At 36.9% G+C, this 24701-nt stretch overlaps 3 protein-coding genes and 1 long non-coding RNA gene across 13 annotated transcripts; 2 read left to right on the forward strand and 2 right to left on the reverse strand.

Moving 5' to 3' along the window:
- Window positions 1-666: 666 nt before the first annotated feature.
- LOC111811556 (Pentatricopeptide repeat (PPR) superfamily protein) lies at window positions 667-3751 on the forward strand. The gene is made up of 2 exons (XM_023698466.2): window positions 667-3184; window positions 3313-3751. Exon 1 carries the CDS (start codon window positions 871-873, stop codon window positions 3058-3060), a length of 2190 nt encoding a protein of 729 aa, XP_023554234.2. The 5' UTR covers window positions 667-870; the 3' UTR covers window positions 3061-3184; window positions 3313-3751.
- Window positions 3752-4796: 1045 nt separating this feature from the next.
- Window positions 4797-11094, reverse strand: LOC111805286 (CDP-diacylglycerol--serine O-phosphatidyltransferase 1). 7 transcript variants are annotated; one of them, XM_023690283.2, is made up of 14 exons: window positions 10595-11094; window positions 8897-9087; window positions 8555-8653; window positions 8342-8407; window positions 8198-8257; window positions 7719-7809; window positions 7376-7430; window positions 7196-7275; window positions 6965-7081; window positions 6509-6593; window positions 5907-5998; window positions 5404-5669; window positions 5224-5312; window positions 4797-5145 (listed from the first exon to the last, which is right to left on the reverse strand). In XM_023690283.2, the coding sequence occupies exons 2-14, from the start codon at window positions 9055-9057 to the stop codon at window positions 5015-5017; spliced, it is 1392 nt and encodes a 463-aa protein (XP_023546051.2). In that variant the 5' UTR covers window positions 9058-9087; window positions 10595-11094; the 3' UTR covers window positions 4797-5014. The 7 variants fall into 7 exon arrangements, with proteins under 7 accessions (XP_023546051.2, XP_023546067.2, XP_023546059.2 ...); XM_023690299.2 differs by having other exon boundaries at window positions 5404-5657; window positions 10595-11092; XM_023690291.2 differs by lacking the exon at window positions 10595-11094 and adding an exon at window positions 9908-10587.
- A 2111-nt stretch (window positions 11095-13205) lies between these two features.
- Window positions 13206-24639, reverse strand: LOC111793843 (DExH-box ATP-dependent RNA helicase DExH5, mitochondrial). 4 transcript variants are annotated; one of them, XM_087124250.1, is made up of 20 exons: window positions 24091-24639; window positions 23205-23359; window positions 23028-23115; window positions 22501-22743; window positions 21823-21918; window positions 20771-20959; window positions 20532-20691; window positions 20322-20452; window positions 19522-19689; window positions 19168-19440; window positions 18667-18861; window positions 18307-18510; window positions 18072-18141; window positions 17818-17966; window positions 16144-16449; window positions 15249-15314; window positions 14972-15124; window positions 14721-14831; window positions 13899-14440; window positions 13206-13791 (listed from the first exon to the last, which is right to left on the reverse strand). In XM_087124250.1, exons 1-19 carry the CDS (start codon window positions 24361-24363, stop codon window positions 13976-13978), a joined length of 3495 nt encoding a protein of 1164 aa, XP_086980376.1. In that variant the 5' UTR covers window positions 24364-24639; the 3' UTR covers window positions 13206-13791; window positions 13899-13975. The 4 variants fall into 4 exon arrangements, with proteins under 4 accessions (XP_086980376.1, XP_023531674.2, XP_086980372.1 ...); XM_023675906.2 differs by having other exon boundaries at window positions 15249-15308; window positions 24091-24505; XM_087124246.1 differs by lacking the exon at window positions 19168-19440 and having other exon boundaries at window positions 24091-24505.
- LOC111793868 (uncharacterized) lies at window positions 13831-14499 on the forward strand. The gene is made up of 2 exons (XR_002814987.2): window positions 13831-13974; window positions 14193-14499. It is a non-coding gene; the product is annotated as an uncharacterized LOC111793868 (long non-coding RNA).
- Window positions 24640-24701: the final 62 nt, after the last annotated feature.

Consider the following 24701-nt stretch of genomic DNA (forward strand, 5'->3'; position numbering starts at 1 on the left):
TATAATTTAGGCCCATTAATTCTATCCGGCCTATAATTTGGGCCCATTAATTCTATCTGGCCTATAATTTAGGCCCATTAATTCTCTGGCCTGTAATTTAGGCCCATTAATTCTATCCGGCCTATAATTTAGGCCCACTAATTCTACGGCCCACGATAACGACTTCAGATCTTCGAAAATTTTCATTTAATAGTAGGCAACAATAACTAAATCATTACGTGTCGACAGAGGGTCCATAGATTAAATCGGCTCTCCACCACTCTTGAGCCTTGTGACCTAAGTAAACTACCTTGTGGCACATGTGTGTCACAGCGTGGCAAGCATTCCTTCCGAGACGAATGTCTCAGGCGGCTTCCTTGAAAATGGATTTTTCAAGAACAGTACCCGACCTAGGGTGTGTCAGTATTGTACCCCAACCCATACGTTGGAGGTTGAACTGTGCACCCACTATCTGAAACGTATGCCGTAAATGATTTTTAAGAATCCGAATGGATGGATGTTCAAAATGTCCTATGAGATGATCAGTTCCAAATGAAATTAAAATTGAATAATGAAAATAATTCAAATTTCAAAAATGAAATTGGGTGTATTTTTTATTTTATTTTTTAGCAAAAATAAAAATAAAAGAGATAATTTTAGATGGAATTTAATTATTTACAGATTTAGCAAGCGTGTTATTGGGGTGAGATCTGAAAGCGAGGGCAGGGGAGGGCGAGGGCGGATGGTTGCGGCGTCTGAGTTGAGCCACGCCGTCATATTCCATATGTGTATGCAATTTGTTCTGAACCCCAACTCCCTACCTTCTCCTTCACCAAGATTTCTACTTGTTTAGGAGCGCCATTTCCACGCATGGTGTAGCTTCTCTACTCAATGACCCTCTGCTTCTGCGTTAGAGCTTCAAAGACCATAGCCGCCACAGCTGCTAAATACCCTTTCTCTTTCAAGGTACGCCTTCTCCTCCCCTTCTCTTCATTGCTCCATTCCTGCACTCTAAACAACTCCATAGCAACCCTATCGGAATCCCATTATAGAGACCTTATCTTCGACACTATTGAAGAAAAGCCTTGGGCCTTTTGCAACAATAACTGGGTCTCCGATCAATATAGTGCCGTGATCATTGACCCTGACTTGTTTATTCGAGTCCTCAATTCCATTCGAATCCGGCCTAGAGTTGCCTTGCGTTTCTTCCGATGGGTCGAGGCGCAGCCCGATTTTAAGGGATCGGAATTTGTGTTCTGTGCTATTCTTGATATTCTTGCTCAGAATAATTTGATGGGTTCTGCGTATTGGGTAATGGAGAGGGTGGTTAGCACTGAAATGCACGGAGTTGTTGATGTTTTAATTGCTGGGCATTTGTGTTTAGAGGCTTCAATTAAGCTTCTTGATATTCTATTGCTGATATGCACGAAGAAATCAATGGTTGATGAATGCTTGTTGATTTTTGATAAAATGATTCGGAACGGTTTGCTGCCTGATGTCAAGAACTGTAATAGGATTCTCAGGGTTTTAAGAGATGAGAATCTCGTGAGTAAAGCTAAAACTGTTTATAGGATGATGGAACAGTTTGGGATTAAGCCAACGATTGTCACGTTTAATACTATGTTGGATTCTTTTTGCAAGGAGGGGCAAGTACATCAAGCTTTAGAGCTTCTGTCGGAGATGCAAAAGAGAGGGTGTTTCCCAAATGATGTAACCTACAACGTGTTGGTCAACGGGTTGTCGAAGAAAGGAAAGCTTGAACAAGCAAAGGAACTTATTGAAGAGATGTTGAATTCTGGACTCAACGTTTCGGCATACACATATAATCCTTTGATCAATGGTTTTTGCAAGAAAGGACTGTTTGTTGAAGCATTCGATCTCATGGAAGAAATGGTGAATAGAAGAGCTTTCCCTACCTTATCGACTTATAACACTCTCATGTATGGCCTTTGCAAGTGGGGGCAAGTGACAGATGCTAGACTGCAGTTTTCTGATATGTTTAAAAGCAACTTTATGCCAGACATCGTTTCGTTCAACATCCTACTGTATGGTTACTGTAGGTCTGGGAGTATAAGTGAGGCCTTTCTCTTGTTTGATGAATTGAAATGCAGAGATCTCGTTCCGACCGTGGTAACATATAATACTCTTATATATGGGCTTTGCAGGTTGGGTTACTTGGATGTTGCTTTAAGGTTGAAAAAGGAAATGATTGATCAAGGGTTATTCCCTGACATCTTTACATATACTATACTTGTTAATGGGTCTTGCAAGTTAGGGAATTTATCAATGGCCAGAGAGTTCTTTGATGAGATGTTGTGCAAGGGGTTGAAGCCTGATCGTTTTGCTTACATTACTCGAATAGTAGGAGAAATGAAGCTCGGTGATACATCTGTAGCATATAGCATGCGAGAAGAAATGTTGGCCGAGGGTATCCCTCCAGATGTCGTCACATACAACGTTTTCGTACATGGACTTTGTGAACAGGGAAACCTTCAAGAGGCGTGTGATCTATTAGAGAATATGGTTCACAATGGTCTTGTTCCAGACCATGTGACGTATACTAGTATCATTAACGCTTTCATGAAAAACGGGCACTTGAGGAAGGCAAGAGAGATTTTCAATGAAATGCTCAGCAAGGGTTTAGCCCCTTCTGTAGTAACATATACAGTTCTCATTCATGCACATGCAGCTAAGGGAATGATGGATCTAGCATTTATGTACTTCTCGAAAATGCTCGAGAAGGGCGTTCCAGCAAACGTAATCACATACAATGCAATAATTAATGGGTTCTGCAAGGTGAGGAGATTAGACGAGGCTTATAAATATTTCGATGAGATGGAAGAAAAAGGAATTCTTCCAAATAAGTTTAGTTATACCATATTAATAAATGAGAACTGCAACATGGATTATTGGGAAGAGTCTCTAAGATTGTACAGAGAAATGCTAGATCGACAAATTCAACCCGATTCTTTTACGCACGGCGTGCTTCTGAAGAATCTACATACAGATTTTAAAGTCCATGCAATACAGTGTGTAGAGAGTTTGATTCAAAATGTTGAAGATAATGTAAATGGCAGGTGATGATGAAGGCAATAATGGATTCTCAAGTTAGAGACTGATGAATCCAGTGTACATTTATCCTATCTATTGATGGTTAACCTCTCAGAATTTCATTGAAAACAATTAACCTCAAACAATTCATTTGGTAAGGTTTTTCTCCTCAAGCACTTGTATTTTCGCAACGTTCAATCCAAATCTTTTTGGTAAATTCTAGTTAGTAATCAATATTTTTTGGTAAATTCTAGTTAGTAATCAATATTGTCTGGTTTACAGGATGTAATTGAAAGCTTTATGGATTGAGGATGCATTTCATTAGTCCCTTTTTGGTTCATTACTTTCTGCAACAGAGTTTACGCTGAAATCAGTGTTCGACAAAGACGTTGGTCGTCCCACAAGATAGTTTATGAAGAGTTATCATCACTGCATCAGGTATACATTTGATTTCAAACTGTACAAGTACCATGGAGGGTAGGGGAAGGGAAGGGAGGTCATCAACTTGTATCTTCTTGTGTTTGTTGATCTTTAGCTTGAGGAAATAATCGATTTTGTTTGATTAGCTTGGCTCTGTGAGGAAAATGATAGATAGAAAGAAAAGAATGAATAATTATTTTCTGTCCTTAATGTTTAGTAATGGTTTATTTAGGCCTCCTTTAGTTACCACTTCACTTTTAGTTTTCTTTTTTTTTAAATAAAATATAGTCATTCACTCGCAGTTTCTTTTTTATTACATTTTTTGAAACAAACATCAACTTTTGGCCAAATTCTTATAAAAGATTAACAAAAAAAGGCAACTAAGTTAGCCATATACCTTCTCTGTGCCACTTACCAACATGAGATTATTTATTATATCATAAAAAATCGAACAGAACAACTCTTTTGAAGTAGTTTTGTGATCCTTTTATGAACTCTAAATAAGGATGGGGTGTGAACCCTTTCTTGTCATGGCTCATGGCTGCCTGAAGTGTTTTGTAAATGCTCTATTATTATTCTGTGAACGTTTACTGAGTGGGTGGAACAACTAAAAAGGTTAGCAATGTTTGATGAGATCTGTATCTTTGTAATCTGTTGACAAGAAACCTTACTGTGTTTCTCATCTGTCTGATCTTGGCCAAGTTTTGTTCTTCCTTTCAATCTAATTGGCCTCACAGTTCATCAGAAGAATTTTGTATGTTTTCTTACCATTTCAAAAAAGCAAAACATATCTGTATGCCATTTTTGTCATTCTTGTGGCCAATTGATTGTCGATATGACTTTATATAGTCACTACTGACAGAAATGGTGAAGTTCTTGGACATGCTTTAATGAAAACAAGCTCCATTTCTGATGCCTGCATCGAACACTTTAACGGCCAGCTAATCACAGCATACAATTCAATGTACAACATAAATGGATAAGTGGATTGATAATATTCTTTCTTGCAGTCCTCTCTTTAAAATGTGGAAGGTTCTGTCCCCATTGTACAAATATGTATTCTATTTGAACAAGGTTAAGTAATGCATTTTAAAATTGGATAGTTACAGAAGATGAAATAAGTATTCATGACGTTAGACCCATACATTTAGAAAGAGAAAGAAAATCACCTTGATACTAAATTAGATTGAATTCAAAACCTTCTTGAAGTTGGAAAGATCTAGGATAGGTGGTTAACCTCCTTGAGAGAGCGATGTGCATGGACCAAATGAATAGGGATGCAACTTTGTGGACCGCTTGTCGGGTCTGATAGGCAGTGGTATAGCACTTTTAGGAAGGCAATGCAATGGCAATGAATTAAATTTTATAAGAGTTGTGCACAATATAAAAATACATTCTTCCCTCAACCCCAAAGAAAAATCTCCCGGTGACGACTTAGTAGCCTAATGGAAAGCCTGATGCTATCTACAAAATGCATTACAAATTTTACATTATGATGAATGGGAGTCCCATGAAATCAAAAGAATTATTTTCTGTTTTGTCCCTATGAAGAAATGAATACAAATTATTTCCACTTTTTGCTTGCAACTAATTGGTGAAGTTGCCAGCTCCAAACAAGCAGGAATAATACAAGGCAAACTCCAACAGATATCCAGAACTGCACCAACCAAGATGGCATTGGTTTGGGATATAAACCTAAAATAAAGGAAACTTATTAATTAGTATTTCATCAATAAGCAACAGTAACAAGTTTTACAAGGGCAAGAGCCAAACCATGCCCAAACTTGATGCAAATTAGAAGCTCAACCACGCAAATGGCCAGAGAGAGCCAACAAAATGCTCCAATTTTTTTCACCGGTTTCCTGGAATACAGAGTAATGTATTAAAAGATTCATAAATCCCAAACGAACAATCGAACGAACAAACAAACACAGAGAGGGAAGGACTGGAAACCTGTCTTGAAGGTAAACGTTGTACTCACGAATGGTCGGTATGGCGATTAACCACCATAGAACCAACCTGTATACTATTACAGGGTTTCTAGGAGGAACCCAGAGACAGTACTTCAAAAAGAATGTGTTAAGCTCCACCGTCAGGAAGACGATGCAAAGAGCAAGAACTTGAATGAAACGCCATGGACCGAGTAAGGGATGCCATTCATCTTTATCCCACTGTGCTGGAGTGAACTGTCCCAAGGTCCGTTTCACCTGGATATAAGACTACTCACTATTAGATCCTAGCACAGTTACCACTGAAAGAGTCAAGATCACATATCAGAACAGCCAAGCAAGTTTCCCAGATAAACTTGTAAGTCAGCTCATGGTTGATGTTCCCATATTTGAAGTTTTCTTGGTAAACACTCAAGTTAATCATTAATCACAGTTGAGGACCTATCGTTAAGGATACGAACACTTGATTAGTTTTATTTCTTGATAGGAAATTAATGCAAGGCTTACTTTTCCAATAATATTAGGCTGACGACTTAGACCAACCCATCTGTATGTTTTCCCATCGAAGTATCGGACCGTACGCATTCCTGCCCATATTCCTGCAAAACAAGTAATAGAAACGAAGGCCTTCAACTAAAACACAAACTAACAGAATTCGCACATCCGTTCTTTAACCTTATAGTCCAAAGTCACTGTACAATCATAGAAGTTATGGAATTGGACTTTGCATGACAAAAAAGCTACAATGCAAACTGGTTGGTCTCTACTTCAATGTTGCTAAGAACTCGTCCGATAATGAAAACTTATACAACCATCATAGGTTGACCTAGTGGTCAATAGGAGCGGATTGAGTTCAATCCGTGGTGGTCACCTACCTAGGATTTAATAACCTACCAGCTTTCTTGACACACAAATGTTGTAGGGTAACGCAGGTTCTCTGCACTCAAACTCAATTGGGCTAGTGACATTTCTTAACACCAAAGTAGAACTCCACAAGGCCATCATGCTATTTTTATAACTTAGATTTTCATAATTAAAAACCATATTCATATCATAGCTACATTATCCACATGAAACATAACATTTTTGTTTTGGATTGAGGAACTCACCAAACCAATTGCAAATTAAAATGTCAAGAATAATACTGTCCCACCAACATTCGTTGAAATTTGGTAGCATATGGCGGAAGGTAAGCTACACAATAAGAGAAAATTTAGAGTTAAATGGCCGACTTGAACAAGATATTGCATGAGTCAAAGAGAAAAAAAACATAAAACATAAAAGGAAATGAAACGAAAAACAAACTTAATACATTATTTGGACTAGCAGGGATCGTTTTTTTTATAAATAAATCTTTCCAATTGTCTAATCATCATTCAATTTCAGTCATCGTATTACTTCGTACAATATTGAAAAATAGCTTGATTGAAAATTTTTATACCTTCTCTAGGTAAAGTTGAGACCGTTGCAACATTAGCGGTAACGTTAAGAAATGGCGATTACTTTTGGAACCAAATGATAGCAACATTGCAAGGATGGAAAAAATATAGATATCGATGTCTAACCTCCATTAATTCGAACCCAATTGATAGTACCCATAGAAGGGGTTGATTACGGATCAAAATAGCCTTACCCCACCATCCAATTATGTGAGCAGGAACAAATTCATCAAACAATGTTGCCTGAGTGAGCGAACATAATCAGAAACATGTAGCGCCTTCAAATTATACTAACAAAGAAAGTTAGTGGAAGCACACGACACAAAGCTACTGTAATTGGAAAAGAAGAAATCATACATAGACATTTTTAAACCTGCTTGTGGGGTTTTCAGGAACAAATATACGACAATCAGTCCCATATGATCTCTCAGGAAGCTCTAAATCAAGCATCATAACAACAAAAATAATTAGAACACGCACTTGAAAAGCAAATACTACAAGGCAAACGTCAATGATCTAAAAGCATAAAGTTATTACCAAGGCCTAGATCAGGATGAAGAAATTTCATGAACTCTCGAGCATCGTCACGCTTCTGAAAATAACTTCACGGATTAGCAAATACAGAAGAAACCGATGATATTGAAGTTTACACTATATTTTGAATGCCAAGTAGCATGAGAGCAGCTAAATGGTTTTATCAAGGAAGATGCAAAATATGAACAATCCAAGATTATATATATATATATATACAACTCAAAAGAGAGAACAAAGGTCAACCATCAAAGATTAAAATCAAAGAACTTTGAAGATACGTATACTTAATTGATTGTGAACCCAGGATGAATTCCATAATAATAACAATAATCTAAAAAAAAACTACCTGAAAAAGTAAAAATGTGAGTGCTACAAGATAAATGACAGCCAAGCCATGTACTAGGCGCCATACAGCTGGATGGGGTCTAATAAGAATCCTGCAAGGTAAATATTATAAACCTGGGTAAAATAATCATATAATGATGAAATATTTTCAGACTTATGCCATCAAAATTCAACCCCAAAAATGACTGTCATGTAACGTACAATTCAAGTTAGGAAAAAGAAAATAAATGGACAATAATGTTTGAATTAGAAACAAGAACTCTTCAAACAAGGGCAGATGGATGCGAGGAACTTCAATTGATTAGAAGAATCAAATAGCATAAGATAGCAACTGCATTCATCTTAAAATGAAAACATTTTATAATGATGAGTAACAACCATATCGATCGGGTCTCTACAAATGAATACGCTATCGTAAAAGTCAAACCACGAAACAACTATAAGCAAACTACAATTTGCAAAATTGAAACAATAACTTACGTAGAAGGAGCTTGAAGCAAGCAATATGCGAGAAATACAGCGATCATTGCCCACACACCCCTACAAGCATGAACTAAAGCTTATCAAGAGGAAAAGACAACTACTTGATCTTGAAGGAGAAGTATTTATCGTTCGGAAGCAGACCTTTTAACAGATGTAACAAGATCACTTGATGCAGTGCATTCAGGATCTAGAGCTCCACTGGCCCAGCTGACAAACACATCCGGACAACAAAATAAATTCATGATTGCAAATAGCTCATGCAAAAGCATTCGCTGAAAAGACAAACAAAAGTACTTCATTCAAATTTTGAAAAAATAACTGAAGGCTGCAATATTATCCAAGACTGAATATTACCATGCACTAGGAAATAGAGTCTCTAATGCCCTCCCTTTATTCTTCCTATCCAATGTGTTAGAATCCAACCCAAAACTATAAATGTCGAAGACCATGGTGCTGAAAGTGATGAAGAGGATAGGTGATAGAAAAAATAAGACCAAAAAACTTTAGTGAAAGTTATTATTCGGTTCCGAACAATGACAACAAAACGTGAACTTCCATCTTTTAGAAATATTAAGATATAATATTCAAGAAAAAGAAATCATACTTCACTATTCTAGAAAATAAACATACAAGTCACTATCAAAAAATTTGTTGAGATGGAATTACAGAGATATAATCAGAGATAAGAACACTCACATAAGAAAGCAGGCGCCAACAAGTAACAAAGAAACCGTGCGTGGTTTATAGGCCCATGCAGTCCACGGATCAAGATCATCAACATTTGATAAAAGAGAATCACCATTTGCTCGAATTAGGTGATTCTTTTTATTCACTCTCCTTGGACCAATAAGTTCCATATATTGAATTGAAATGGTCGACTTAGCCTACTGCAAAATATTATGACACGCCATTGGTAATTATAAAATACATAACGGCAGTTCCTGAAGCTATACAGTCGTAGTGAGGATAGGGAAGAAAAATCCCAAAAAGTCAAAGATATTACACAGAACAGGCACATAGCCAACATATTCAGAGAATGAGAATCAATAGAGATTATCACAAATTATGAAAACATGGAGCAAAGACCAAGATGCTACCAACAATAGATATAAAGAAGCCACACCACAATAACAGGAAGCAAACCACAGGCACATGGACAAGGTAACCAACAATCTTTTTGATACTAAATCAATCATTCATCACATACTGAACCACACATGTACTGAAGCATTGGCATAAGGAAAAAAAATTACCAATTGAAAAACATACAAAGTCTAATCCTTAAACAAGCTATCAAGAAAACAGTTTCTTCACCACTGATGCAATGAAGTTATAAATAGTCCCATTGAGAAATTCCATCACAGCACGCAGCCAAGTCAGACCGACATACTTGGGTCAAAAGAATGGAACACAAAAAGGGCCGTTAGGTAAAGTGATCAAGAAAACATTCCATAGAAGCATGTGAGATCTATCCCCCTTTGCCAAACATAAGGAATCAACCTACTAGACGCTCTATTATTGACATTGACATCCCAAGCTATTCTATTTCTAATAACCATCCTCTCACATCTAGAGTTTAAAGTCAAAAGAGACTCTCTAGCTGCTAGCTATCCACATAGCCCTCCACAGAAGAATAAATTGCCCACATCAATTCCACTTGCATCAAGAGATGCTTAATAACAGCATTGCGATTTGACAGAAAGCTACCAAATTCGATGTCCTCCTTGCAGAGGCAGCTAAACATTCTGATGGAAATCAACCAGCAGCTTCTTCATCAACATATAGCAGAAATTAATTAAAACCCTCAAGTAGCCCACAACCAAACCCAGGGATAAAAGAATCATGATGTAGAACAGTGTAAATAAGAAAATGTGTGTTGTTGACAGATCAAGCTCTCTGTCTTTCTCTCTCATCTTGCCAATGAAAAATCCAAAATACCCTAATCTAGAACCCACTTCAACATCCATCTGTAATTTGTAAAACAATAAAACTTTTGCCTTCACTTTAGCAATAAGCGCATTACTAAAGTAGACCCAGCTTTGAAGAGGGGAAAAGAGAGAGAGAAAAGGCAGCACTGTTGAAAAAGGAAGTATCCATGATGATGAAAGTATAGTGATTAAAAGCAATGATTAAGCACGGATCAAAAAAGTTAGCATCGTAAACCCATATGATTTAAAGAGCCACTTTGAACCTTCTAACTAGCTATCCACCATTAGGACGGCGTTCTCAAATGCAAATAACAAAAGTTAAACCAGATTCCAAACAAAAGCACAAATCACCAGGAAGAACAAATACAAAGAACTAAAAACAACAAACCCACGAATTAATTCCCTCAAAAGCTTAGAAAAACGCAAAAGATAAAGAAGAAGAGTAAAGGAAGACAGAAGAACATACGTAGGTCATCAGAAGCAGAGCGGAAATAAAGAATCGCAAAGCGAAGGAAGATGAGGAGGAGGCATAGGGCGAGAGAAAGAGAAATCAGGCATCAACCCAGAAACATAAACAGTGAAAGAAACAGGGGAGCGGTGGCGAAAAGATTAAAGCGAGAAAGAAGAATAGTCGTGTTTGGGGAATGGGTACTGTAGAGTACAGGGGAAGTGGAAGCCGACAAAGGGCTGGGTAGCCGTGGATTGAGAATCCCAAGTGTAAATCAGAGGAGATAGATAGATGAGCGCAGTACAGAGTGAAAGAGCAGTAGAAAGAGTCAGAGAAATTGCATCTGAATATACATAAACACAAACAAACACAGTGAAATTAAGAGAGAAACAGTGAAATGGGAAAATGGGAGATTGAAGAAGAAGATGAAGACGATGAGGAGGAGGAGGAGAAAGAGTTCAAATCATCAAAACCCGAATCAAACAGAGGCCAATAGACACAGAAAAAGAGTGCGCGATGGTCAAAGATAGATTTGAGGGCTTTTGTTTTTTTGTTCTTTAAATTTAATTCCCATTTTTTTAACAAATTTTTATTTAAATTAATTAAGTAAAATAAATAATAAATAAATAAATTATGCCATTTTCGGATTTTTAGTCTGTTCCTTAAACGAGGCGTATGTTTAGGCACAGTACCACCTCCCTTTCCCTTTCCCTTCCATCTCTATTATTTTATTTTATAATTTCACACATTTCCTGTTATTTATAAAATACAATTTAAAATATAACAATATTTTAGTATTTTAGTATTTTAATGTTCATTCACAATTCCTTTCCAGTAGGCCTACCAATAGTATAATATACTAAATATAAAGTATATCAATGATATCATAAAAAAAATAACAGCTAATAAATGGAATGCAATTTGTCATATCAATAATGTATTAATACTATATGAGTAATATATCAATAGTCTATTTCTATCATAATTAATATCATTTCAAATGTAATTTCAAGTATCAAATTTGTATATTAATACTCATTAAATGTTCATTTTGGATGCGAAATGAATATTTATACAAACACGCATATAGGGCATAAATGTTTTTTTTTTATCTTAAATTTGTACCTTTCACAATATATATAAAAACTTTAAAATTTGATCGATCTATTGACAAATCACGTTTTTAATTTTGAATTTGGTCTAATAAATCAATGAATTGTAAAAGAATATTGAATATCTGAATGAATATTAACATTAAATAACATTGATTTTATAATAATGGTAATGAATATTAAGAAGAAAAAGAAGGGGAGAAGTGGAAAAGAATAGGGACCCAAAGGGGGCATTGAGAGTAATATAGAAAAAGGTTCCTCTAATTAAAAACACTTCTTTGATTGATGAGGAATATGCAATGTGTCCAAACAAGCATACGTGCAACATATATTGTAGGCCTCACTACCTTACTAATCAATGAACACATAATTAATTGGTTGGTACAATAATCCACCTCCGACAACGTCTTACCCCTCTATTAATCACTACTCACACCCAACTATTGAACGTTTAAATTTATCGCCCCTACCCAAAATCCCACTTTGATGAGCTTCCCTCAAGGTGACACGAAAGGTCTACCTCCTTTAGTAGCTCGGTAGAGTCAACGAGTTTTTCAAACACCTTTTCATAGATATAATTAGAAAAGTACAATTGGTTGTATCCCACTTATAGGAATAATATTCAATAGCACGCCAAACGTGCACATAGAACTCCAACTTATTGTTTGTACAGAGAATCAAGAATTCAAAACTTGAGAATTAAAAGTTTTGAGAATGAGAGACAACTTGACACGTTCAGAGATATTATTAATGAGACAACGAGTAGAAAAGAGTATTCACATTAAGTGGAGGTGAGATCAGATCTGCAAAGAAGAGTGGTCCATTGGGTTGGCAAAAATATAGTGGTGAGAAGAGCAGGATGAATTGAAGAAGGGAAGAGCGAGGAGGGAGGGAGGGAGGGAGGGAGGGAGGGACAAGCATTGATGATGATGATGGTGTGAAGAATTTGTGAGAAGTATGAGACAAAGAATTAATTTCCAATAACTGTGTGGCCTCACTTTCTGCCATCCAATGCGCAGTACTCTGTCCAATCCCCTTTCAAGACATTTTGTGTTTTTAAGGTATCAGAAAAATGACATTCACAGCCTGTCTTCTACTCCCACTGTCTGATTCCCCTCTTTTCCATCCGACACACTATTTTTTTTTTTTTTTTTTTTTTTTTTTTGTTTTCCATTTCCTACACCATCACCACCATCACCACCATCACTCACTGTTGCATTCCCCTGGAAAATACAAATTATCAAACAAAAAACGAAACACTTCCACTAATTTCCATTTCAAAAATATGTGTACCTTCCATTTCCCACCGCAATGGATTACAGTTGGGGAGACCTGGAGGAACAGAATTCTCTAGGGATTTGAGAATTGATCAGATTAACTTGCTCTTTGTTGTGGACTCAATACATCTCTGGTGGTCCATGAATTTTACCATTTGGATCTTTCTTTATCTCTCTCACTCTATCTCTAACCCATTGTATTCTGTGGCCAAGTTTCAGATTCAGACAAGAGGACCAGAATGGTGTATAAACTCAGCTCACCACAATTTGGTGTCAATGATATTGACATGGCACAGAAAATTTTCCATTCCTTTGGGGGCATCTTTGCTGTTTTCATAGAATTGCAAGGACCCAGCATCATAAAAAGAAAGAATGGGGAAAGATACAGACTGTGGAGGACCCAGCGTCTTTAAAAGAAGAGTCAGGAAAGGTGCAGACTGTAAAATGTACTGTTGCATCTTTCACCCCTCCTGACATGCCTGTTTTTTTAGGACTAGACATTGTTTACTGCCACACTACCAATTTCCATTGGAATTTTACAGGCCTACTATTCTTTTTGCCCCCACCCCAAAAAATGATATTTTACATGTATGTATGTGACTGGGATCTGAATAAATTTATATACAAAATAATCAAACCGAACCTTGCAGTATATCATCGCTTTCGCCGTCCCCCTTGCAAACTTGACTTCTGGTCCCCCCCCCCCCCCCCCCCCCCCCCATTATTCAACTCCAGTGCCTTCAACCTCAGCCCTACGGTTCAAGGTCCAGCCTAGGATGTGGATGTCCTTGTATTTCCATGAACCCCGAGTTCTGCTCCTCCAAATCTGTTATAATAAAGTACTTTTTTTAAGTATCTTCAGTTCTCAAGGTCAAAAGCAGAATGAATCCAGAAATCATGAGATTCAGGGGTCCTGAACCGAAGAGCAATTACCTGAGCTTCATTGGATGTGGTCTCTGATTTTACTGCGTTCTCAAAATGCAATTCCGTTAAAAGGTGGAAGTATTGGGTTAGTTATGATCCTTCTTGCTTCTTTTTAGCATCATAGACATTTGGTTGATATAGTCGTGCCCAATCTGATTTCCACCCATTAACCACTCGAGAGCCTTAGCTGCTGCATCCTTTTCTGCATTCTTTTTGTTGGTACAAGGTTGTCCCATAATTTGCAGTCCATTAAATTCAACGGTTGCTTGGAAATGATTATTCTTCAATTGCTTTGTCTTATAGATGGGTGCAGCATATCCAGCCCTCGTGAGTAGAGTCTGCAGCTGACTCTTAGAATTGTCACCACCAGGTCCACTTTCAATTCTTGAAACAGAATTTGGTGCCGCTGCCAGAGTTGATTTCTTGGAAGGTTGCTGAAGGATCTGCCGGCCAAAAGTAAATCGACCTTCACACTGGTCTTCTGAAATAAGCAAGCGTATAGCAGATAGGAGCTCATGGTGGGAGTGCAAGTCCATCGTAGGATTTAGTAGCTGTACTTTGACCAAATCAATGAATAGAAGCACTTAGAGTCTAGTAACATTTCACGTTATATAGTTTTGTTTCTATATTTTCTATATTTTAAAAACGTCAGTAAAAAACTTTAAAAATAGTTAGTAGTAAGAAATATAAAACTGAATGATTATATCATATGGAAACTTGATTAATAGACGTATTAATCAATCATAGTAAGAGCACATATTATCAACTAAAACTAAGAGTAAACAAAAGCCACAGATCCTATCAACACACAAAATACGATATTCAACTTACCTTCATCTGTATAAGCTCTTCAAGTTCCATTCTTAATTTCTGATATGTCTCTGCTACATCAGGCTTCATAAAAAATTCCAAAAAACCGCCCAACATTTTCAAGTGTCCCTCCTGCAAGAACAAGAGTTTAGTACTACATTTGGAATTTGAAATGACAATATATGAATTTTTTAAAGAAACAAAAAGCAGAAAGACGTCAATTGCAAAGAAAAACTACTACGAGAGAAGGTGTCAACCCGTAGAATACTTACTTGATCACCTTTTGAGATGCTTCCACCAAAGAGAAGCAGCATTGAGTCAGAGATAGCTGTTGAATCTCGAAGGAAAATGGAGTTCACTTTTATCTTCTCGTTGAAAACTATCCATGGATATGGAATCCTCGACTCTCGAGCATTGACTGAGTTCTATAGAGAAAAGTGAAGATGGAATTAAAAGGATGATAACAGGTAATTGTAATACCTTGGCTACATTTCTTGTGAAAAGGGAAAAAATCCATTGTACATACAATCGGTTGAAGAACATGCTTACCGAATAGAGAAGTACCTGGCCATCCTCCATAGTTTTGAGAGAAAATGACTTCTCATTATGCTGCATCTGATTAGTGTTAGAGAACACTAAAAGAGTACCGAAATAAACAAGGTGACATCATATTTATGGCAAGCACAAAGAAATTATCTACTTGATAGAGAGAGAATAAGTGCCATTGTCTTATGAAGAGCAGACAACAATGGCACAAGGCAAGGCAGAGGCATAGACAGACATAACGACATGCTATTCTCATTTGTTTTTTGCTCCGCCCATAATTGCATAATAGGCAATAAAATATAGACAGACGTACATTCTCATTTCAATCCATTCTTAAAAATATGTAGAGAAAAAAGTATAATTGGAAAATGCTTTGTGTGTGCTGAGTGTGTTTTAGATTGGTCTTTAGTTTTTAATGAACACTTGAAAGGTTTGGGTAAAAGGTATGTATTAATTATTGTTTTCATTCTCTATACGAAAGATGTTCTACACATTACGAATCTGTCCTTTGCATCCTGCTGCATCCCATTCATCATCTATCTCCACTTGTCCAGTCAATTGTTCTTTTAAAAAACAAAATAATTGAATACTCCAAAATGTGTCCTGGGATAATGTCCTTGTTGAGTCTGACTGACACGGACAGTCTGCACAAAGTAGCATTGCAGTGTCCATGCTTCCCATAGCCATATGATTTGGCCAATCAAATGTTAACTTACTGTAATAGGGTGGTACCCTTTTAAAATTCCAACTATTTATTCTTTTGAATTTTGTTGTAACAGGGTACTTTACCTCAAAAATGGAAAGACTAAACTATAAATGGATTAATTTGTTTGGTACCAAGGATTTAAGAAAAGAAAAACAGAAGGGTGATTAAAATTAAATAAAGACAACGACATACCACAATGGAGCAAACTCCAGGATAGAGGCCACAGCAAATAACTGCACGTATGAGTCGTTCATCTAGACTCCAAGCATTGTACGTGTTCGAGTGCTCATCAACTAAACCAGTATCTCTAAGCAAAGAGAAAAACTCCTTCCTTAATGAATCAATAGCCTTCATCGATTGTACAGAAAGGAAGTTCTTCCAACAGAAGTCGTAACCACCAAAGTTCCTCTCAGCTTCTTTCCATCCCTCATAAGCCCGGATAATGGCAAGGTGATCACTATGATCTCGTGAAAATTGGGACTTCGCAGCCTCTGCAGCCTTTAAATAAATAAAACAGAATACATTGATGAGGGAACTGTTTTAAAATCTGTTATTTCAATTTACGACTTGTCATTGTTCGTATTACAGAAGATTTTATTCAGTAAATGAGAAATATTGGAGGGGTTGAAGATAAGATATCACCCTATTTCTATATCTAAAAGAAAACGAGATCACAGAAAAGATTCAATGCCATCTCTCACTCTCCATTGATTTCTCCGACTACAAATTGGTAGGGTGTAAGAAGCCCATACAAGCGTGGGACTAAAAAACGGATGCCATCCTGAAAACCATCCACTAGGATCAATAACCAGACTTAATAACAATTATTTGATATCACAATGCCTTCATTTCTAATGACATTGGGAACTTCCAATGCCATATCTCTGCATTTAAGGTTGTCAATACTTGTACCAACCTCCCATAGCTAGAAGTTTTGGGTCACTAGAAGAGAAACGCCTGGATCTCTAAGCTTCAATCAGTTATGCTACAATCGTAAGTGGATTGTGGTTTCAACCGCAAATAATTGTTTGTTAAGCCCCTTTTTTGCATGAGAAAATTTGAAAAGCAATTTATCGCCTTGGCAATTCAGGGCAATTTTTTGGTTGGTGGTTCTAGTATTATCCATCAAATTTTTTGCAAGACAGCGCCCGTATTTTTTGCTGAAAGCAAGTTCTTTTTTGGAATTGCAGTTGAGTATCTCCTATATTTGGTGCATTGCTGCTAGATCTTCTCTCCCTTACTTGGGACCGTTTTTTCAGCTGATGTGGCTGCTATGTGAGGTTTCTTTAGAGTTGAGCTGTGGTTTGTTTGGGCTTTATTGTTTCACCGTTGTCTCCATTTCATTGTCAGGATAAAACCATAAAACAAAAAAATGGGATCACAAAACAATCCCGACTTTAGATTATCCAGCAAGGGAAAACCTAAGCACTGAAGAAGTCAATTGCCTGCTAAAAACCAACAATCATCAGCTTCTTTCTTGACCTCCTTCGAACAATTACTATCAGCCACAAGTATTAGGCTTATCCAAATTAATGTTGAGGGGTTGGCTCTATATAACATATATAAAAGCACTCCAGAATAAGTAAGAGGTTATTGATTTTTTCTGGCAAGAAACCAAATTTTATCGAGCAAAATGAAAGAATATAAAGGCATACCAAGAAAACTAAACAACAAAGACGTCAAAAACCCTAACTATAGAGACAAACTTCAATTCAAAAGAATAAGACCAAGTTGATAATAACAGGAAAAAACACACACAAGGAACAAATGCCACAAAGAGGCAAACAAATTCCAGGTAACATGCTCCTACCAACTAAAGAAATGTAGAGCCTATTATATGATGTACCATGATGAAAGAAAACTTACATCCTTCTTCTCAAGTGGTGTTAGAAAAGGGTCTCTCACACTGAAGCCAGCAACAATGGACAAAATTGGATCCAAACAATTGAAGATAGAACCTATTATCAACATTTTTCCCAATTTTGGTTCCATTGGGAGCATAGTCAAATAACGACCTGTCAGGAGCACAGAATGAGGTAATCTGTTTCAAATTACAAACTATACAATACCTAAGGTATAATCATCAGGAGAAAAGGTAGAGCTTAATCATTACTCCATACCTAAGACAGTAAGATTTTCACTCTCATCAAATGCTCCAATGATCTTTAAATATTCAATAGCATTCTGAACCTGCAAACAATGTTTGACCAAAACTTATGCAGCAAACATGATAGAGTGCAGGTCAGTGGATATGCATGCAAAGGGAGCTCATAGACAAAGAAATGTTAAAGGTTTAAATGCCTCAACTTCACTATATACTGTATCCAGATTGAAATAGGAAGGAACAAGACCAACCGCTAGTAGCTCTGGCGATTGCAAAGCCCTAGATAGAAACTCTGATATACTTCCAAGCTTTAGGCTTTTTATTTGCAAGCAGAGGGACTGTAAAGGTGTTCTCAAAATTTCGGGCAGCTGATACTCGAAAAAAGAATCAAACACAGACCTAGGGTATAGATGATAACATTCTCCAGGTTGAACACGACCAGCCCTTCCTCTTCTCTAGAAGGCGAGAAAATAAAACAATCAAAATTAATGGACTATCAATTATACGTAGAGGAACATTCAAACCAAAAATAAAATGGACATATGGTTCCATGCATATGCTAACATCCAAGGGAAATAACTCATATCTTCAGCAAGAGAATATAACCTTACTTGTTGAGCAGAAACCTTGGATATCCAAGAGGGAAGCAAACAAGGAGTGTTGTTTAAAGCATCATACGATGTTTCTTTTGCCTTTCCACAATCCAGAACAAACACAACATCATTTATCGTGATACTTGTCTCAGCAATATTTGTTGCAAGCACTACCTTCCTCACTCCTTTGTCAGGTTCAGTAAATATTAACCTCTGCAGGCATTTGACATTAACACCGAAACATTGATGAATAATACAAACTTGTGAAATAAAATTTTAGAAAGAACAGAACAGAACGAAAAAAAAAAAAACAGCATAGAGTACATAGGATGCATTCATGCATTCATGCATTCACAGTCGCTCGAGAAAGTATGATCATATTCCTCTCTCTCAATAAGGATGAAAAATATTGACTTTCTCACACAGAAAGAATGGATGCATTCATGCTAACCAATATCCCATGCAGAGAGAGAGACATGTGGCGAATCAAATCATTCTGTTTCCACAATTCAATATTACCTGCTCTGAACTGGCCATAGAGCCATGGCATGCCAACAACATGACCCGAGTTGGATCTCCTAATAAAGGGTGAGACTGAAGTTTCTCCTTCAGAGAACTGATGTCATCCCACCCAGTCATAAAAACAAGAATAGCTCCAGGCATTTCACTCTCACATATACTGACTAGAAGAAATTCTATGAGATTAAATCCAAGACAGTCTGGATTCCAACACGATAAAGACTCCTGAGTTTGAAGACTGTACTCGTTAAAATCAGCTGCCATAAGTGCATCCTAATTACAAAAGTTCCATGCAGGAAAAACATTAGCATATTAGGATTATAAAGTATTAGTGCATTGAAAAACTTCGCATACCTGAACAGTAGAGGCAATCTGGGTTTTCCTCTTTCTTGGTGCTTGTTTGCTCATTTTCCAAGTCTTCTCTGGACCATAATCATCTATTTGATTGTATGGAGTTAATCTGTAACCCGTCATTTCTAGAATATCCTCCAGAAAATGAGTTTTGACAGGGTGTGTGAATCCCTAATGCAGACCAAAACAAAGGATTCAGGCTGCATTCAACTAAAAGTTCCAGTCCTTGAGATGAGCTAACTTCCACCAACAGGGAAAACATTCAATGAAGGTTTTGGAATTATTCCATCATCAAAAAAAAATTCACAAGTATCGAACTCAAAGTACTGAGAAATATTGCCCTTTTAGGTTCATTTACATCTAAGAAATAAATTCAATTCTTTATTCTATTGCACTAACTACTATTTTCAAGTTGGCCATTTCTCAAATTATTTTCACAAAATGCCTATCTCAGGAAAAGAACATGAGTCTGAAAATCATTTCACAATAATCTTAATATTACAAGTCCCAGATCCTAGAACTAATTAACAAAAAAAATCTACCAAACAGTCTCAGCAAAAAATTTGATTTCAGTTAAATGAAGCCAGTCTCCTTAACAACTATGCTTAACCCATGGAGGTGTGCAGCAAAAATGTTTTCAAGCAAAGAAAAAAAAAGGATAATACAAGTCTAAATATAAGTTATCGGAGCCAAGACTGCAAACATTCAAACTAAGTCATAGAGGAATGAAATTGAATTGCAGATGTAGTACCACAACGACATTGAATTCTCTTCTTTGAAAACAATAACAAACTTCTTATTACCGGAATGTAAATTATTTGAGCCCCACCAAAGTAGGATGAGAAAAGTTCTGCATCTAAAGTTGCGCTCATTAGAATCAACCTCAATTCTGGTCGACGAGGAAGGAGATCTTTCAGGACAATAAGCAGAAAATCTAGAATGAAAAATATTTGGAATTAGAAGTTATAGTTTGCATAGACCAAAATCACCTTATTTGAATTATTACTCTTCACCTTCATTCATTCCACGCTCATGAATTTCATCAACAATAACATGAGTTACGCCTTTCAAATTTCTATCAACCAGCAGTCTTCTCAACAAGATGCCGGTGGTGCAAAAGAGAAGATGAGTATCCCTCCCTTTCATACCCTCCAGCCGCACTTTATAACCAACCTTGAAGAAATAGAAAAATTTATCATAATCCATAACGTTAGATGTAAATGGTTTTGGTTTGAGATTTTGAGCTGCTTACAGATTCACCCAACTTCTCGCCTCTTTCAGAAGCAACTCTCTCAGAGACAGACATAGCAGATATTCGTCTTGGCTGTGTACATATGATGCTGCAAACAGCACCACGGAGTGATTCTATTTCTGATTCCAAAATGAATTGGGGAACTTGCGTAGTCTTGCCACAACCAGTTTCACCTGAAATAATAATAACCTGCAGAATCCAAATGCCAAGGCAAATTTATACTTATACACTGGTTACATGACACAAAATCATGAAAAACAGAACTCAAGGTGTAATAGAGAAAAATACTAGTAATTCCCATGAAGGTGGATCTGACAAACAGACCTAAAACAATATGGGAGAGATGATGAACCAATTTCTTTTCCACAACCATAATGTGGAAAGAGCTTTAATCGACATAAATATTTTAAAGATGGTATAACAGACCTGAAGTTTTTGAGTTATTCTAAAGAGCACACAGGTCCGAATTTTTCTGTGTTATTAAACAAAAATAGTGGATAAAAAATTCAAAATGGTAAACTGTTTTTTTTAGAACAAGAGATTTCTTTCCTTTTCCATTTAACAAAGGACAAGAGTTCCAACTTCCAATATCATCATAGCATTTTAAGGAACAATGACCTTGTAAAAAATGTATACAAATAGAAATTCGGGGGATAAGGGATCCATACAACGGCAAGGAGATGCTAGAGAAGCTCTCTAATTTGTCAAAGAAAGAGAGTAATGAAAGAATAATTGAAGGAATTCTAATAAGAGGTTCCAACTGGAAAAATGAAGAGATTATATTCCAAAAGAATTCAAGAATACATTCCTCAGTTTGGAATGTTCTTCAAATCCTCTCTGTCCAGAGCTGCCAAAAAACTGAAAAAAAGGAGTTGATCCAAAGAACACCTCTAGGATAGACGTGTTATACAGGGTAGTGAAAATGCAACTTGGCTACTAAAATTGATGGTTATGAGGATGCCATTCATTGACAGCTTATAATGAAATGACGAATTAACATCCGAAGCAAGTTAAAAAGACATGATATATTAATATATAAAACCATGAACAACCTGATTCTGTGAGATTGTGGTCAATAATGCATCCTTCTCCTTGTAAGCAGGGAGTTTTTTCCGGAATTCCAGCATTTCTCTTCCTTCTAGAGATGACTGATTTTAAAAAATAACGTATGAATAAAAAAATTAATAAAAGTGACAACAGAGAAAAATCTACAGTTTGTGGCATGAGAAAAATGACCAAAAACCTGAAAGGAGATAACCATGTCCTACTAAACAGTTCAAATAACTTCAAAAGGACACAAAAACTTCAAAAAATCCCACTCATTCATCCCAGATCACTTAAAAATGAGAAGCCTGATACTTTTATCTTGATCACATAAACAAAACGGTGTAAGGGTGTCATTATTCAAATTGTACAAACATATGGACAAAAATGAAATTTCTTCAACAAGTTCAGTCATAAGAACTCTCCACCGGCAAATAAAATGTTCCCCACCTCGCTCTTGTACTTCCTAATTTAAATAAATGCTGTTTCTAAGATCAAATACAAGTATCTTAAGAACCAAAAAAAAAAATGTTGCATTAGTAATCAGAAAAGCTTGTGCGCATCATACTAGTCATAGACCATACCTAACCAGACAGTCAAACCTATAATGTAGAAGTTCAAAATTATTCAACGAAATGAAATGCTTTGAGAGATAAAGCAAACAAGTTGCTTTAGGGAAATTGAACCTGCCAAGCATGCTGTTGATCACGCAGATGCAAACTTCTCCGCCAAAGAATTTTTTCCATCACAGCCTTACTAGATGCTTGTAGCTCAGGTTGCTCAAAAAGCCCTTCATCTGTAGCAATGCTACCACTGCTGCTTGATCTAGAGACGGAGTTATCTAGAAAACATTTAAACCGAGACTTTTGAGAGAGAAATTCTCCCAGATGTTCATCAACTCTTCTAAGCAACCCAGGAGGCAAAGAAACCTGATCATATTCAAAAAGCTTCAATTTCTGGGAAAATATGCATAAAAGCAGACTAGGGAAAAGTAAACCCAAAAATTGTACACATTAAAACAAAGCACAAATACAGCTATTCTTTTTCTGTGACATTGATGCATTAAATGATGACTTAATGGTGCAAAAAAATATTGCTTCCAAGTGAAGAAAACAGAGGAATAAAAACAAAACTATGATAATTAGCACACACAGATGATTTTTAAATTATGTGAAACAAAAGCAAATTGTAAAATGAAACAACAACTAAATACCTCCCTCTGTGGACGCCGATCATCCAAATCAAATCTGTAGTTTGGCAACGGGACCTTACTAAAAACAGCAACTTTGGCATATAGATGGCTACCAAGAATGACAACCAGAACATTTAGAATAACAAGCATCTATTGCAGTGGTAAACACATTGCAGGTTCAAAGGAATCAAAAGTTACCTAAAAAGTCCCATTCTACTTGCCAAAGCAGCTATTTGCTCAAAATCATGTCTATCTTTTTTCTCCCTTGAAACTAACTCTTGCTTCTCCTTGTCACGTAAAAGTAGTGCTAACTTCCTTTTCCACAAATCAATGTTAGCAGGAGGTGAAAAACCCTGTACATATTTCGATAATTTATCATAACAGTCTGGTAAGAAAGTAAATAAAATCTACAAAACATATCAAATCAAGGTACAAGCTAACATGCTACATATATACAGCATGATCAAATCAGAAACAATCTTCTACCTTTAGAGGCGCCAAAAACAAAGTGGTATCACTCAAAAATTCTAAACAGATCTACCTTGGCTTTTTAAAATTCAGACCCAAAACCGAGTTGAAACACAAAATCGTTTACTTTTGGAGGCGCCAGTCATTTCTTGATGGTATTAAAAAGTTCGTCCATAATTCTCCTTGGTTAAGAACAATGACCAAACAAGTAGTCAATATTGTCACAAGCTGCCCGACCTCTACATACATCTATAAATCAGTCACCTAACGAAAGTCATAGCCGGCATCTTTGCCATCTATTAAATAACCGATAAATAACGATATAACTTTATCAATTGTAGAGTCCCATTTTGTCACACTGAACATGCTCGATCAAACACTTGACTGGAATTTTTTTATTAAAAAGAAAGGAAAAAAAAAAAAACTCAATCCAGTTAAAAGAAATGCCTAAATTCAAGTAATTGGAGAAACTACTTAAGCGCGCCCTATACTAATTCCCGCTGGAAAAACTAAACTTTAAGTCAAATGCACGCCAAGCCTTTGACAGAATTGAGAATACGTCGCTAATCAGCTAATAAAAAATCAAGTAAAAATGCGAACACTCGAAATTACAAACCCAGCTATCCACAGGAGCCCCATCGTCGCAGGCAAAATCATAGTGCACGGAATTAAAACGCGATTTCCCCATCGAGAGGAGTTCTTGAGATCGAGAATCAAGGCAAGGCGGAGGAATGGTTCCGGAATCGAGCAGCGAGGCAGGAGCCTCCCTAAGCTTGCAGTCAACAGCGGAAACAGCAGAGGAACGATCAGAACGAGTAACGACGGAACGGAGACGGAGGTGAGGAGGGACGTAAACGGCGCCATTGGAGGAAGGAGTACGGTCCTTCATTGCGAGATGAAGGTGATAGGAATGGGAGGGTTTTAGGGTTTTGGGAAGTGGTGAAGGGCGATAAAATTGCAGAAGAGAGGAAATGGCATGCAAAGTAAAAAGATAGGGAAGTTGAGAATTCAGCGGTGGGAGAAGGATGGTTCCATTGAAGGAGTTGGTTTTGGAGGTTTTGAGTTTGTTGAGAGACAGACAATGGTGGCTGTGGAAGCACGAGACAGTGAAGAGAGGGGCGAGGGACGAGAGACGTGGCTTTTTGACAGTTCAAGTTTGGTGTAAGTGGCCGTGGAACGGCGCAGTCGAGCCTACTCCTCACAAGTCCTCAATCCGACGCGGCTTTT

Source organism: Cucurbita pepo, chromosome 1 (genome assembly GCF_057944985.1).
Source record: "Cucurbita pepo subsp. pepo isolate OVF chromosome 1, ASM5794498v1, whole genome shotgun sequence".
In the NCBI taxonomy this organism is placed as follows: domain Eukaryota; kingdom Viridiplantae; phylum Streptophyta; class Magnoliopsida; order Cucurbitales; family Cucurbitaceae; genus Cucurbita; species Cucurbita pepo.

Excerpts from the sequence above, each read along its gene's own strand:
- LOC111811556 (XM_023698466.2), top strand. The coding sequence starts at position 871 with ATGACCCTCTGCTTCTGCGTTAGAGCTTCAAAGACCATAGCCGCCACA.
- LOC111805286 (XM_023690283.2), bottom strand. The coding sequence starts at position 9,057 with ATGGAACTTATTGGTCCAAGGAGAGTGAATAAAAAGAATCACCTAATT. Across the intron at positions 8,654-8,896 it reads GTTGGCGCCTGCTTTCTTAT|CACCATGGTCTTCGACATTT; the intron begins GTGAGTGTTCTT and ends CATCACTTTCAG. Across the intron at positions 5,146-5,223 it reads TTGCATCAAGTTTGGGCATG|GTTTATATCCCAAACCAATG; the intron begins GTTTGGCTCTTG and ends CCTTTATTTTAG.
- LOC111793843 (XM_087124250.1), bottom strand. The coding sequence starts at position 24,363 with ATGAAGGACCGTACTCCTTCCTCCAATGGCGCCGTTTACGTCCCTCCT. Across the intron at positions 23,360-24,090 it reads GGGCTCCTGTGGATAGCTGG|GGTTTTTCACCTCCTGCTAA; the intron begins GTTTGTAATTTC and ends AAATATGTACAG. Across the intron at positions 15,315-16,143 it reads CTGGAGTTTGCTCCATTGTG|ATGCAGCATAATGAGAAGTC; the intron begins GTATGTCGTTGT and ends AACACTAATCAG.